The sequence below is a fragment of the Dermochelys coriacea genome, chromosome 6, assembly GCF_009764565.3.
Source record: "Dermochelys coriacea isolate rDerCor1 chromosome 6, rDerCor1.pri.v4, whole genome shotgun sequence".
Classification (NCBI taxonomy): Eukaryota; Metazoa; Chordata; order Testudines; family Dermochelyidae; genus Dermochelys; species Dermochelys coriacea.
The window spans coordinates 120,016,483-120,032,422 of NC_050073.1; the positions used below are offsets into that span (position 1 = coordinate 120,016,483).

Below are 15,940 nucleotides of genomic sequence, written 5' to 3' on the forward strand. Positions count from 1 at the left end.
CGGGGCAGAGCCTCATGGAAGCGTTGGAGTGGGGGTGGGGGGGTCAGTGATGCAGCCCTCGGGCCAATGTACTAGTCCTCATGTGGCCCGCGTGGTCATTTGAGTTCGAGACCCCTGCCTTACACCATGAAGCACAGCATTGTTCAGGTTGCTTCCAGTCCCAAAGGACCAATCACTTACAGTGGCGCTGGAATGAGGGGTATTGGGGGTACGACTGTACTCCTTGGCTTGAAGTAGTAATAACAAAGACCAAATACATGGCTTCCCTCATCAGCACCCCCACGACAAAAATTCTTCCAGCACCCCAGTCACTTGCCCAAGTCACTTGCACCTTAGGTCTCGCACAAAAGACAGTGCTTGTAGCCAATCCTATAATAAACTGTATACAGATTTATTAATAGGAAACTGAAATAAGAGTTCTTTTACAAGGTTACTGTAGGTAAACATAACATCCACAAATTAGTCTTAAGTTTCAAAAGGTAAGTTTCTATAATAGGCAAGCTCTATATATCCTGTAGGGCTAACCTCGGCTAAGCAGCTGGGGAGTCTCTTGCTTATGCCTAGAAACCTTGCCCCCAGAGTCCAAGCAGCAATGAAATACATTTCCTCCATTTTGTGAGGTTTTTATTTTCCCTCTTTTCTCCTTCCCCCCCCCCTGCCCCCCACCTTCCTGTGAGCTGCAAACACAGCTGATTGGAGGAATTCACTTGTAAGACTCATCTTCCTGTAGGTGGAGGGGGAGAGTAAAGTCTTTTGTCCTCTTTAATATCTGTCTAGTGTCAATGGGCCTTCCCTGTCAGGTAGGACATAACAGCTTCTGTTGGAGACCAGCATTTTACACTAGTTAATCATTAAAGATTAGGGTTGGAAGAGACCTCAGGAGGTCATCTAGTCCAATCCCCTACTCAAGGCAGGACCAACACCAACTAAATCACCCCAGCCAGGGCTTTGTCAAGCTGGGCCTTAAAAATGTCTAAGGATGGAGATTCCACCATCTCCCAAGGTAACCCCTTCCAGTGCTTCACCACCCTCCTAGTGAAATAGTGTTTCCTAATATCCAACCTAGACCTCCCCCACTGCAACTTGAGACCATTGCCCCTTGTTCTGTCATCTGCCACCATCGAGAACAGCCGAGCTCCATCCTCTTTGGAACCCCCCTTCAGGTAGTTGAAAGCTGCTATCAAATCCCCCCTCACTCTTCTCTTCTGCCGACTAAACAAGCCCAGTTCCCTCAGCCTCTCCTCGTAAGTCATGTGCCCCAGCCCCCTGATCGTTTTCATCTCTTTCCTGTCTGGTGACTTACACCATTACAAAGGCTTTCAATGCAAATGCTCAAATACTTCCTTACAACATGGGATATGGATATTATAAGTGAGATTAATGCCTGCAGCAACTCACAAGCACTCAAAATCTAAACACTAAGCACATTCTTAGAATTATACCTATTTTACAATTACTAACATACAGCTGAAATCAGTCTGGCTCACCTATGTATTTGTCATTATTCAGTTGAGGGAGAGGGACCTTAGTATGAGCTGGCACCTAGACTGCCTGCATGACAAGGTGCACATGTTGGTGTGCCTTAGTCTGGCTAGAGGTCCATTTCAGTGCATATTGCTTATTTTTAGTGTTTGCTGGTTGCTCCTCCATCCTAATGTTACTAATGTCAGCAACAAATGTTCTTGGCCTCCATGGTTTTGTTAACTAAAAAGTTAACATGGTAGTGGGGATGTCACTGGGTTGATTTTATATGAACGATGCAAGAGACAATAACTTAATCAAGGCACTGAGAGGTAGGAGAAATGCTCTAGAGTTGGGAAACGCTGCTGGTCAATATTCATAATACTGAGTACTTGAATGAAAAACCAGAGGAGATTAACCCCGCCTACCCTCTTATTTTGTTTCACTTTTGACTCTAACTAGAATGTCCCATTAAACTGTCAACACTGGACTTATCTTGATCAGTCTCTTCCTAAAATTAGTCTCATGAATGTTGACAAATGCAAAGTAATGCTCTCTGGAAAACGCATTTCCAACTATCCATACAAAATGATGGGATCTAAATTAGCTGTTACATTCATGGAAGAGATCTTGGAATCATTGTGGATGGTTCTCTGAGCAGACGTTTTCAATGTGCAGTGGCAATCAAAAAATCTCAGAATGTTAGGAACCACTAGGAAAGGGAAAGATAAGACAGAAAATATGTCCGTATATAAATACATGGCATACCCACAGCTTGAATAGTGAGTGCCGTTCTGGTTGCCCTGTCTCAAAACAGATATATTAGAAATGGAAAGGTACTGAGACGGGCAACAAAAATTATTAGGGGTATGGAATAGCTTCCATATAAGGAGAGATTAAAATGATTGGGGCTATTCGGCTTGGAAAAGAGACAACTAAGGGGGCATATGATAGAGGTTTATAAAATCATGAACAATATGGAGAAAGTGAATAAGGAAGTGGCATTTACCTTTCCACATAATACAAGAACCAGAGGTCATCCAATGAAACTAATAGGCAGCAGGTTTAAAACAAAGAAAAGGAAGTACTTCTTCACACCTGGCAGTCAACCTGTGGAACTCGTTGCCAGAGGACGTTGTGAAGGCCAAAAGTATAACTGGTTTAAAAAAGAATTAAATTCATGAATGACGGGTCCATCAATGGCTATTAGCTAAGATGGTCAGGGACACAACCTCAGGCTCTGGGTGTCCCTAAGCCTCTGACTGCCAGATGCTGGGAGTGGACAATGGGATGGATCACTTGATAATTGACCTATTCTTTTCATTCTTTTGAGGCATCTGGCACTGGCCACTGTTGGAAGACCAGATATGGGGCTAGATGGACCATTAGTCTGACCTACTGTGGCTGTTCTTTTGAATGTTTCATAACATAACTGAGCATTAAATGCTGACTAATTAGTCAGTCCTACAACTAATACTGATGGGGACGTTGCATCCAAATTTGATCTGAAAAATTATGGGATTCATACACTCTTCTATAAAAACTAAAACTAATTCTAACTAATAGAAACAATTCCAGGGAATTTTAAAAATCTCCCTGGGGCACTGTATTCTCTCTCTTGAAAAATGTAGTATTCCTTTATGGTATAAGTAACTCAAAAAATCACAGCAGTATTCCACTGCAAGAACCCAAAATGAAAGATCAGATACTGACTAGTCTAGCTTTGTTTTTTCAAGATGAGAACAAGATAAAAATAAACCTACTGTTTTAATAATAAGGTGGGGATGGTATCATGGAAAGGAATCTTGCTTCTGAAATTATCTAATTTTGACTATGCCTCTGAAAGAGATTTAAATAAGAACCTTGTTTTTTCTCATCTTTGGGAATGCTTTTATTAGCTATTATACTAGTACTTATTGGTGTTGACTTAACAGTAATGAATGCAACCTTGTGAGCCATCTTTAATATTGTCTTAGTTCTTAAACTGTTTTTAACTGTTTTTTTTATAGGTGCCAAAGAGCGTTCTGAAATCTATGAGGCATTTGAAAACATCTATCCTATTCTAAAGGGTTTCAAGAAAGCATCTTAAAATTTCTTTCCAAAAAAATGAAGAGGAATATATAGGTTTGTATGTTTATGCATAGAACCAATGTAACAGTATTCCGATACCTGAATACAGAATTGTGGATTAGTAGGCATATAAAGCCATTTTGAACACACTATAAACTATGATTAGATGCACGCTTTTTGTAAGTAGCATGAAACAATTTTGCTGTAAAACTTGATGTTTCTAATGAGTTCAGTCATTGTATCAAGTTCTGTTAAAGAATTCACAATAAGCAAAAGTACATTTACTTTTGAACAGGAATGTAAATTAGGACCGTTATTGCACTATAAAATATTTTACAGTACAATTAATGAAAATCTATTTTTCTGCATTAGAATGCATGTATCAATGGAGGTTAGTCTATAGATCAGTCTTCTTAAAATCCGTAAGATTTTGATCAATATCTTGTAGCACTAACAGCTAATTTCATGTTAATTCAGACCTTATTTTTGTGTATAATGGATATTACAAAATTTAATGCGAGTCTTTTTTACTGTCAAACATCCAGACACATGAGTTCACAAATGATCTTTGTATCATTCTCTGGCTCAGAGAATGATACAAAATCAGGTAAATTATGCCATTTGGTGGCACTTGGTTAGGGTAAAATTGTCAATGAGGGCTAGCAAGAGTGGTAGCTGACAAGCTACCTATTATCTCCCTCCCCCCCCCCCCAAAAATCACTAGCCATAAGGGACACAGGTTCTACAAAGTATCTGGGGTTGGGTTTGGACAAGTAAAGGGTAACCTACAATCTGATGTTTCCATTTGCATTATCACAGCCCTCTCGAAGTGCAGGGTATGTAAGTACAATTAGGTCTGAACCAACAAAACTTCTCAACTTAGTTTAGAAAGCTACTTTAAAATACTGACTTTACCAGCTTACTTTAAATCATAGGAAAAATACAAACTTTATTAGGACTTTAAAAAAAAAAAAGCAAAAAAATCCCCCATAGCTAGAGAATTAGTCGAGGCTTAGCCAGAGCTGAGATCCTACCACCATCCTTGGGACACTTGATAACTTCAACATCAAACACGCATAGTCTGCTCAAGATCACTGCACCAGGCAGTGTGACCACAGCTGATGGCATTGCACTGGTATTGGATAGTGAAGCTCCCAGATCTGGTTTAATCCTGCAAATCCACAAATCTGTGACATGGGCCTGCAGTGGTACCAAGTCGGGCCAGTGGGTGCATTCCTTTGTGTATCGATAGAGGCTCTAAGAGCACAGTCTGCTGAGTTGGTTTTGTCCATCCTGGCAATATGGCCAAAGAGCCTGCAACACTGCTTTTAAATTTAATGAGTGACTGAAGGAAGGCCCAATCTCTGCAAGATTGACATTTCACACCAAGTCAAACAACCTTTTGCTCATGATTCAATAACTTCCCAAGTAGGTAATCTATTTTATGTCCCAGTCTTTCCTCTTCTGCCACTGTTTTTTTCTTGTTTTTTTTTGTTTTGTTTTTTAAGTATTACTACTTTTTGTTTCAGGCAAACTTACAAGTCTTGTCCCCATACAAACTGGCAACAATCATTCATGAGGAATGGTGAAGCAGCATTGTCAAAGTGTAAAAGACAACTCCTTGTCTATATGTCAGAGGTAAATGCAATATAGCAATGCTCTCCTCAGGGTTTCAGAGACTGAAGTTTTAGCAGTCTTTCATTTAACTGCAACTAAGATAAACCCCACCATCTCTAGTTACAAAGAGAATAAAGCTGTGCTGATATTAGCTTTCACTCTACTGAGCCACTAGAGGTTTCAGAGTAGCAGCCGTGTTAGTCTGTATTCGCAAAAAAGAAAAGGAGTACTTGTAGCACCTTAGAGACTAACAAATTTATTTGAGCATAAGCTTTCATTGTCCGATGAAGTGAGCTGTAGCTCATGAAAGCTTATGCTCAAATAAATGTGTTAGCCTCTAAGGTGCCACAAGTCCTCCTTTTCTTTTTTGAGCCACTAGAGGTCACTGTTGAGTGCCTTATTGAGAAACGAAGACAAGCACAACCCATTGCCAAGAAGCTTTCTCTACGTGTGTGTGTCCCTTGTATCAGACAGCAGATGCAGTATATCAAACCTCTGCCCATGATAAGACTTAACAATCGTGTCTGGGAGTTTTATCTCCCATTTCAACTTGTCTATTTTGGATTGTGTCAAGTTGCCATACAGTCCAATACTATTTCTGAAGCCTTTCCTGTCTCCTAGAGTCATGCATAGTTTGTTGTTGTTTTTTCATCGCTAATGGAAAAATCATCTCATTCCTGATAACTTGATGAAATCTTTCTTCCATTCCCATTCTCTACTCTAGGAGCAATATTTGAATTGTGAATTTCCATACTTTAAATGTTCTCCAGTTTAACCTAGGCTTACAATTTCCTGGCTCTGTAATAATCATCTTTAAAACTCTTGGCTTGATTCTTGGTTACATTAAAGCCAGTTTGTGAAGTTCTGGTAGTTTTAAAGTAGTTGCAAATTAGTTTGCATTAGGAGAAGCATTCTGAGTTTGAAAGTGAAAAGCAGCCTCAGTCCTTGTCTATATTTAAAGTTTTATTCCAACAGTTGTATCAGCAACACTTTCATATTTGTATAACTATCTACACGATGGTGTGTTCACTGCTTTAACTATGGCAGTATAGTTAAGGCAGCAAAACTTTAAGGTGTAGACAAGGTACTTCATAAATGAGAATTAAGCCTAATTGGTATGTTGTTTTTCTTTAAGTTCTTGATATTGTCCAGCTTTTGTCTTTAAAAAAAACTTAGTAAGTTTGTCTTGGTTCTACCTATTTTGTTTTTATGAAGCAGTATACTAATGTCCAGGTTCTGTCAGGGATTTGTAGCAATTCAACTGGCTTTATTTTTTCCCTCCAAATGCCTTGTACGCTGAACTTTATTTATGCTCTGTCTTGGGGATGGTCTTTCTTTAATTCAGAGCGGATTATATTTTCTCTTTTTGGGTTAGTTCTTAGTCTTAATGTTTTGTGGAGGAGGAAATGTACATGGATTTTGACTGAGATTACTACTATGGATCACTATTTGCATGCTGGTTATGACAGTAGCTATGGGCGGGGGGTCGTGCGGCGTCATGTGAAATGGTAAAACTTTTTGTAGCCCTGACTCATGTCCTGTAACCCGAGCAAGGAAATAGGCTTTCAAGAATGCGTATAAATAGTTCAACAAAATTGCAGGAAGAGGAGTCTGTCAGACTTTGTTTTGGAAAGGTCACTTGTGTGTGGGTAGCACTAAGTCGCATAACTTGAAAGATTGAGTTAAAGAACTTTAAAGTGATTCTAGATGAATGGCTGGTTTGGAATGGAGAAGCCCTGGTACCTCAAAACATACAGGGATGTAGAGATGAAATTGGTGCATGAGGATGTTCTGGATGCTGTCATGATACCATACAGTATTAGATCAGAAATAAGCCTAGTGCCCAGATGTGCTCTGCATTGCGAAGTGTATACATCAGAGCTCATGGTGTCCTATTCTGGCCAGGCATGAATGATGCTGAAGATAAAATATTAGTGTGAATTCTGCAATCAACTCAAGAACAGAATGGAGAACCACAACTGAAACCAAATGGGATTCCTGATCCAATGCTGGTGCAAATGCAAATCTGCTTGAACTAAATGGGGAAAGTCCAGTTAGTGGACAAGACAAAGGTGGTTCCATTTATTTAAAAAAAAATTAATACCACATCATAAATGGTAGATTGCTTGTCATGGGATTTTGATGAGCTGGTCCGTAATTATGACTGACTTATTTTGGCAATTTTTTTTTATTATATTGGTACAAGTACACCGCGTCAAGACTTTACTATGTACGGTCAAATGTGTTACTAGAAAAGTAGTACATATTTCCAACAGCTTGAAACAATAGAACTGCTGGATATAAGAGATCCATGCTGAGCACAGTTAAGACATTTTGCAGTGTAGCAATAGTCTATTAGGGTCAGCAGTTTTTAGTGGCTTTGACCTAAGAGGAAAATACTTTTGCCAATTTCCAATGGGTATCTTGCACCAAAGACATGTAACCCTGCAGTCATTGCAAAAGAACTATAAAATAGGAAACTGGAATTGGGGTGACCAGATGTCCCAATTTTATAGGGACAGTCCTGATATTTGGGGCTTTGTCTTGTATAGGCACCAATTATCCCACACACACCTCTGGTCCCGATTTTTCACACTCATCTGGTCATCCTAACTGGAATAGAAGATAAAAGTGCCTAATATTTAACCCAGTTATAAGCGCAAGAGTTAGATTTCAATCCAATGGCTGGTATGCTTGATGATAAACTGTCTGCATCAAGTACATACAGCAGGGACAGAAGCCATATCAACAAAACTAAAGACATTGGCTGTGTTTTCTGGGGCTATCCTGAAAGCTGTTCCCAGATGCAAACTCACTCTGTCACTTATTTTCCAGCAAATGCAGGCCTTCCTGTGGGGAATCCTAGGGGCCAAAAAAGGCTATTGTTGAAGGAGCTCTTTTGACAAGCAGCTGTCTGATCAGAAAGTTAGGAAGGATAGTGAGGTTTATTTACACTATATTTTTCAAATAAAAAGGGGATCCTGTTGTAGTAGTAAATGAGGTGGTATTGATCTGTCAGGGGCCAGAGAAATAACTTTTTGTAAGCCTGAGCTATGTTGTGAGTGGGGTTAAGAAATAAAGACCAACTTGTAAGCAGCGCTCCTGCGGGTTCTACCTTTATTAAAGGGGCAGTTCTAGAGGCCTAGGGCAGATAGAGTGGTCCTCTTAGTTTTCCCACCCCCAACCTTTGTAACTGATCATCTTATTTTTAATAAGGAGGTGAGTGTATGCAATGCAGCAAGGGTGCTTGTGCTACTCCAATTCAAAGAGAATGGAGGGTGAAAATCAAAAAAATTTATTTAAGGACTCTCTCCTACACTGACTTAAGCTACACAGTCGTATACTAAACTCCTGGGTATAAAATAAGAGAAGTCTGTTATAGGAAGGGATGGGTGGCTACCTAACTTGCAGAACAGTAAACGTAGGTCTTCTGTTTTCATGGAGGAGGTGAAGGCATTCTCCAGTTGGTGTGGATACAGATATCTTACACCACTATTGCCAACCCCACTGTCTTTCAGTAAGTCCCACTATTCAACAACCATGTCATTTCAAAAAAACAAATTGGGTTCCCTTTGTCTACCCCTGGCACAGCTGGGGTGTTCATGGTTTCAAGCAAGACTTCCACACCCGGCAGGGCTGTTCTGTTTCTGATGGAAACAGATTCTCTATGTAATCAGAGGCTGGCAGGAGCTGGAGCAGCGATCACCAGAGCTGGCCATACCCAATAGGGCTTTGTCTCCATGCAGGGATCAGGCTTGGCTTATGCATGTTGTTGCCTAAACTGCCCCTAGTCAGCCAAGCCTGAGTCCTAACCCATGTGCCCTGCAGCCCCCTCTCTCCATCCCCCCTCCCTTCCCTCTGCTCCAACAATCCTGCCCCACAGGCTCTCTGCCCTCAATTTATTCCTCCCTCAAGCTTGCCTGTCACTCCCCACCTCCTCTCCCCCCACTGCCTGCCTGCCCCTCTGCTGCTTGCTGCACCCACCTCTCTCCCTGCCTGCCTCATTCCTACTGCTTACCCCACTCCCCTCCCCCATGCTTTCCCACCCCCCCCCCCACCTGCTTGCCCTCCTCTCCCTCCTGGCTCCCTCCCCCACTCGCCCTCACTCCCCCTCCACTGCTTGCCCCACTCACCCCCCGCCTGCTTGCCTCCTCCCCACTCCCTCTCACTCTCCCCTCCCCTTGCCCCACTCACCCCCTGCCTGCTTGCCCTCCTCTCCTCCCCTCCCCCCCCCCCCCCCCCCCCCCCCCCCCACTCAGCCCTCTCACTCCCCCTCCCCCTGCTTGCCCCAATCACCCCCCCGCCTGCTTGCCCTCCCTCCCCCACTCAGCCCTCACTCCCCTCCCCCCCGCCTGCTTGCCCCCTCTCCCCTCCCTCCCCACTCAGCCCTCACTCCCCTCCCCCCGCCTGCTTGCCCTCCTCTCCCCTCCCTCCCCACTCAGCCCTCTCACTCCCCCCCCCTGCTTGCCCCACTCACCCCCCCGCCTGCTTGCCCTCCCTCCCCCACTCAGCCCTCACTCCCCCTCCCCCCCGCCTGCTTGCCCCCTCTCCCCTCCCTCCCCCACTCAGCCCTCACTCCCCCTCCCCCCCGCCTGCTTGCCCTCCTCTCCCCTCCCTCCCCCACTCAGCCCTCTCACTCCCCTCCCCCTGCTTGCCCTACTCACCCCCCCGCCTGCTTGCCCTCCCTCCCCCTGCTTGCCCCACTCACCCCCCCGCTTATTTGCCCTCCTCTCCCCTCCCCCCCACTCACCCCCTCCCCCACTGCTTGCCCTCCTCTCTCCCTCTCCCCGATTGCTTCCCCCTCTCCTCGCCCCGCCCCCTCCGCCTGCCTCAGGCCCCGCCCCCTTTTCCCGGCATGCCCGCGGTTGAAAACAAAGTCCCACGTGAGCGGCGGCGCGGCGGGCCTGTCATGGCGTCTCCCAGCGGCTGCTCGGCGCAGCCGGGCTGGCGGGGGCCCGGGGCCGCGGCCGCGGCGGGGGCGCTGGGCGAGGAGGACGCGGAGGGTTTGTACGTGGCGGTGGAGCGGTGCCCGCTGTGCAACACCACCCGCCGCCGCCTCACCTGCGCCAAGTGCGTCCGCGGCGGGGACTTCGTCTTCTTCGACGGGCGCGACTCCGAGAGGTAGCGGCGGGGCGGGGCGGGGGGGGTCCTGAGTCCTCCCGGCCCGGGAGATGGGCGGGGCGGGGGGTCCTGAGCTCTCCCGGCCCGGGAGATGGGGGGGGTCCTGAGTCCTGAGTCCTCCCGGCCGGGGAGATGGGCGGGGCGGGGGGTCCTGAGCTTTCGCCAGGCCCGGGAGATGGGGAGGGCGGGGGGGTCCTGAGCTCGCCCGGCCCGGGAGATGGGGGGGTCCTGAGTCCTCCCGGCCGGGGAGATGGGCGGGGCGGGGGGTCCTGAGCTTTCGCCAGGCCCCGGGAGATGGGGAGGGCGGGGGGGTCCTGAGCTCTCCCGGCCCGGGAGATGGGGGGGTCCTGAGTCCTCCCGGCCGGGGAGATGGGCGGGGCGGGGGGTCCTGAGCTTTCGCAGGCCCGGGAGATGGGGAGGGCGGGGGGGTCCTGAGCTCTCCCGGCCCGGGAGATGGGGGGGTCCTGAGTCCTCCCGGCCGGGGAGATGGGGGGGGCGGGGGGTCCTGAGCTTTCGCCAGGCCCCGGGAGATGGGGAGGGCGGGGGGGTCCTGAGCTCTCCCGGCCCGGGAGATGGGGGGGTCCTGAGTCCTCCCGGCCGGGGAGATGGGCGGGGCGGGGCGGGGGGTCCTGAGCTCTCCCGGCCCGGGAGATGGGGGGGTCCTGAGTCCTCCCGGCCGGGGAGATGGGCGGGGCGGGGGGTCCTGAGCTTTCGCCAGGCCCCGGGAGATGGGGGGGGTCCTGAGTCCTCCCGGCCTGGGAGATGGGGGGGTCCTGAGTCCTCCCGGCCGGGGAGATGGGGGGGTCCTGAGTCCTCCCGGCCGGGGAGATGGGCGGGGCGGGGGGTCCTGAGTCCTCCCGGCCGGGGAGATGGGCGGGGCGGGGGGTCCTGAGTCCTCCCGGCCCGGGAGATGGGGGGGTCCTGAGTCCTCCCGGCCGGGGAGACGGGGAGGGCGGGGGGGTCCTGAGCTCTCCCGGCCCGGGAGATGGGGGGGTCCTGAGCTCTCCCGGCCCGGGAGATGGGGGGGGTCCTGAGTCCTCCCGGCCGGGGAGACGGGCGGGGCGGGGGGTCCTGAGTCCTCCCGGCCGGGGAGATGGGGGGGTCCTGAGTCCTCCCGGCCGGGGAGACGGGGAGGGCGGGGGGGTCCTGAGCTCTCCCGGCCCGGGAGATGGGGGGGTCCTGAGTCCTCCCGGCCGGGGAGATGGGCGGGGCGGGGGGTCCTGAGCTCTCCCGGCCCGGGAGATGGGGGGGACCTGAGTCCTCCCGGCCGGGGAGATGGGCGGGGCGGGGGGTCCTGAGCTTTCGCCAGGCCCGGGAGACGGGGAGGGCGGGGGGGTCCTGAGCTCTCCCGGCCCGGGAGATGGGGGGGTCCTGAGTCCTCCTGGTGGGGAGATGGGCGGGGCGGGGGGTCCTGAGCTCTCGCCAGGCCCGGGAGATGGGGGGATCCTGAGTTCTCCCGGCCGGGGAAATGGGTGGGGGGGGTTCCTGAGCTCCCCCTGGAGCAAGGAGATGGGCGGAGGGGGTCCTGAGTTCCCCCTTCTCACCCAGGGACATGGAGGGCGGGGGTCCTGAGCTCCCCTGGGCTGAGGCGATGGGCGGGCGGGGGTGGTCCTGAGCTCTCCCCTCCTGGCTAGAGACAAGGGGCGGTAGGAGGGTCTGATCTCCCCTCTGCTTGGGGAAATAGACAAGGCTGGAGGGCGTTGAGCTGCTCCTCACCCAGCTGGGAAGATTGGGGGGGCCTTGGGGCTCTTCAGCTTCCACGCCAGCTGGGATCTTGAGCTTCCTTCCCCCAACCAGGAGATTGTGGGGGGGCGGGGGTAGTGGGAGGGATTGCTGGGAGATGGGGCTGTGTTGGGGGTCTTGCGTTCAGTTCCGCCCGCTGGGGAGATTGTGAAACATTTGTCAACACATGCATCTGATAACAAATGCCATGACATACCACTGCATAACTAAAACAAATGGAAATATATTTTAAAATATTCAGAGGGGGAAACAAAAGTATAGTGGCCTATTTAAAATGCACATATGTATGGATTTTCAAAATTCTACAGTAAACTCCTAAAATCAGACACTTGGTTTTGTTTGAAAATCTTATATTTATTCCTTTCCATAGAAACAGTTCTGACTTTACATGTTTTAAAATTGTCCAAATATTGTATTGTTCACTTAATAAAAAATTCAGACCCAATAGTTCCTTCCTGCTAAGAGCTGGATGGATGGGAAGGTTATTTGAATAAGTATTAAGGCTGCAAACAATGTTCTGGTTTAACTATGCACTTTCATAATATATTTTCAACTATTGAGGCATCCTACCTGCTGCAAGATGACTACCTGAGATTCCCGATGAATAGTCTGCACAGTATTGTCTGTCTCTGGACCTTACATGGAAGTGCCATCTTCCTCATTCATCTTTGGCCAGAATTGTCCCAATTTTTGGCTTATATGTTCTTACCATATTTATAGTCCTTTAGCTGAGGCGTCATTAGCTGCTGCTGTATGTCATTTCTTGAACTATTTTGGGAAGGTAGGGAACAGGTTTGTATGCTTGGGTCTTTACTTTTGGCTGAAAGATACCAAGTACATTTGGTGTAAGACTGGCCAAGGAAATTAGCATCTCCTCTTAGCCGACTGATCTTGAAATCACATTCATGTCACTATTTGCCACTTCACTCAGGATGTTTTACTGACTTTTAAAATATAAAAAATATTCTGTAGATATTGGCTCACCCAGATTTGTACTAGTGCATAATCATATGCTGGACCTTTCATGTAGCTAAAAGTGACCCTTTCTCCAATATAACTTAAATGTAGAAAGTCCATTTATGGCCTGGTCTGCAAACTGATCCACATAATGGAACCCATATGCCACTTAGTCATAATGAATTCTGTGGGGTATGTGTGGGTACAGGGAGCCCCATATTAACCATCTTGCAGGACTGGGGCTTTAGTTTGATCTATGCTCTTATTAGTGTCATAGAACTACAAACTGACTATATTTTAGCCTTCCCAAAATAAAGGGAAACTAACATTTGTTTAAGGCTGTGTTAGGGGTTACCCACAGATTCTGTGATCTCATTTTGTGAGTCTGGAACTTAAATGGGCATTTGGGGGCTTCTGTCCTTTTTCTAGCATCAAGAGTTTGACCAAGACCAGAAAACTCAGCTGTAGCCTTTACTACAGCGTGATTGCTGTCCTTCCATAATTGCTAAGACTTGAGAGGTTTATCGGATACCAGTCTTTTTGGAAGTGGCTATGAAAAAACAAAGGTGTGGATGTTTTGGATGTTCCAGAACCAATGCTTTGATGAAAAGCCCAGCTATCCTTTCCGTTCCCATGTGATATGATGGGTGCTAAGATTTCTGCCATAATGCTCTCTCTGGATCTTACTTGGAAGTTCCATCTTCCTCATTCATCTTTGGTGAGAAAGAGGCTTATAAATTTGAGCTATGTCCTTCCAACTGCTGGAAGTGAGGAGGAGTTTTGTCTCCTCTCTCGCGGCCTTCTGTCTGTATCAGTGGAGAGGTCTCCACTACTCTACTCCTCTAGCAGTCTCTGTTTTGGGAGCTGTCTTCCCCTCTGAATACCTCCACTTTCTGTGTCTGTGGCTGCTTGTAGCTTTACCAGGCACCAGCATGACTCTCAAGTTTCACTGCTGTGCACAAGGTTCTGAGTGGCAGCTGTCCTTTAGATAAATCCAGTCTGTTTACACAAACACTGAGTTCACAATCCAGTATTGTGTAGTAGCCATAGGACACAATACAACAGCTTCTTTTTAGTCCATTACCTAGAATTAATGTGAATTCATCTCTGTAGCAGGAGACTGAATAGCATGAACATAACTTAATAATTCTTGTGTTTATTGTCATTCTTTTTTATTTTAAGGGGGATTAGCGGGACACCATCAACTGCAAAAATCACTTTTCTGTCTGAAAAGTTGTACCTACTGTTGTTACAAGTAACACCTAAGGTGACTAACTGAAATCTTCTAGAAAAGTAGTCTTTATTTTAGTTTCTGCAATTGAGAGCATTTTGTGGATTGTTTCTTTCATTATTTCCTCTTTATTCAGTTTTTGCTGTTTGTGTGAGTCTTTCACACAGCAAAGGGATGAGGAGAGAAGGATTTCTAAAAATGTGATCACCATAAATTGGCAGAGATACTCCGGAGCAGTGCAGTCATTGGAAGTACTTTTAACTTGGGTTTTTTTTAATTGACTAAATTTCAAGTTGTGTCCCTTTTTTAGGGTGACCAAATGTCCCAATTTTATTATGACAGTCCCAATACTTGGAGTTTTTTTTCTATATGCGCCTGTTGCCCCCCACCTCCTGTTCTGATCTTTCACACTTGCTATTTGGTCACCATAGCCTTTATTATTATTATTAGTTATTAATTTATCTATATTGCAGTAGTGCCTAGATTAGTTTAGCGCCAGCAATTTGTTCAGTGCCATACAAGACACACGGATGGTCTTTGCCTTGATCCTCCTATCAGTCCTGTGCATGATCTGGGTAATTCAACTTCAAGATTACCCATGTAATGAGAGAGAGAGAGAGAGAGAGGAGAAGTGTACCTCAATACAAGATCCAGACCTGCTTTGAGTGAAGTTGGTGACACTTTACTTATTCTTTTCAACTGGAGTAGGATTGGTCCCACTGTTTGTATTGATTAAACACATTAGTGCGGGATTTTTGGGGGGGAAGGGCTGGAGGGGTAGAAGTTAAAAATAAATGTATCACTATTCATTCCCAGACTGGAAATTTTATTATTAGTTTTCTTGTACTCTAGAGTATTTAGCATTATAAGCTATTAGTCACTTTTCATATTCTAGCACTGAGCTTCATATCATTTTTAGACTGCTTTGTGTTGGAGAATATTATACACTAATTGTTTAAACTATAATAGGATTGAAGTTGCTCATATGTCTGGCAAAAATTACATATAATGGTAGCTCACACTGGAAGATAATGCTTATCCTTGATAGGAACTGTCATACCTAGTTTTGAGTGTGAGACTGAAGCTCTATTTAAGTTAATTACTAAAGTGCTATTATAATTAAGACTGATGTGTCCGGAAGTCCTCCAGTAATATAAACACCAACATCCTTCTTTCCATTATTCATGTAGAGCATCTTGGCATGTTTGAAATTCATGCAAACATCCTTACATTTGAGCATGGATGATTAGTTTTTCTGGGAGTTAACCAGACCTGTCAATCAGATAACTTTGCAATGCTGTTTACACATGACAAATGCCAAAGCCAAGAATTAACTTGGGTGTCTTAAGCAAGTACACTTTCTGCAAGTCCTGGTTTATGGTTAAGGCTACGTTTTAGTCACAGGTATCTTTAGTAAAAGTCCTGGACAGATCACAGGCAGTAAACAAAAATTCATGGCCTGTGACCTTTCCATCACTTCTACTATATACAAGTATGCCAGCAGGTGGAGGCAGCACTGGAGCTGAGAGGGAGGGACATGTCACTGCTTTCAGGGAGCCTCCCAAGGTAAGCGCTGCCCAGAGCCTTCACCCTTCCCCCCTCACACCCTCGCCCAAACCCCTAGCCCTGAGCCCCCTCCCACACTCACCCAAATTCCTGCTGGGGTGGCCTGAGACTGCCCCAGCAGGGGCCAGTGTGACTGGCCCAGGGGCTGCTCAAGCTCCTCAGGCAGCCCCCGGG

The 15,940-nt window shown here is 46.8% G+C and overlaps 2 protein-coding genes across 3 annotated transcripts in view; both read left to right on the plus strand.

Moving 5' to 3' along the window:
* The window catches only part of TBPL2 (TATA-box binding protein like 2), a 29,098-nt gene extending 25,059 nt beyond the window's left edge, over positions 1-4,039 (plus strand). The window contains exon 8 of one of the 2 annotated variants that reach the window (XR_005293602.2): positions 3,471-4,016. Coding sequence is in view for 1 of the 2 variants with exons in the window: in XM_038406504.2 (XP_038262432.1) it covers positions 3,471-3,550 (80 nt within the window). In the remaining variant the exon portion in view is untranslated. Of the gene's footprint in view, positions 1-3,470 lie in introns of both variants that reach the window. The other variant, XM_038406504.2, reaches the window with a different exon arrangement.
* Positions 4,040-10,022: 5,983 nt separating this feature from the next.
* ATG14 (autophagy related 14) overlaps positions 10,023-15,940 on the plus strand; it is a 34,036-nt gene continuing 28,118 nt past the window's right edge. Inside the window, exon 1 of the mRNA XM_038407199.2 lies at positions 10,023-10,269. Within this exon, the coding sequence (XP_038263127.1) occupies positions 10,058-10,269 (212 nt within the window). The 5' untranslated portion in view covers positions 10,023-10,057. The remainder of the gene's footprint in view (positions 10,270-15,940) is intronic.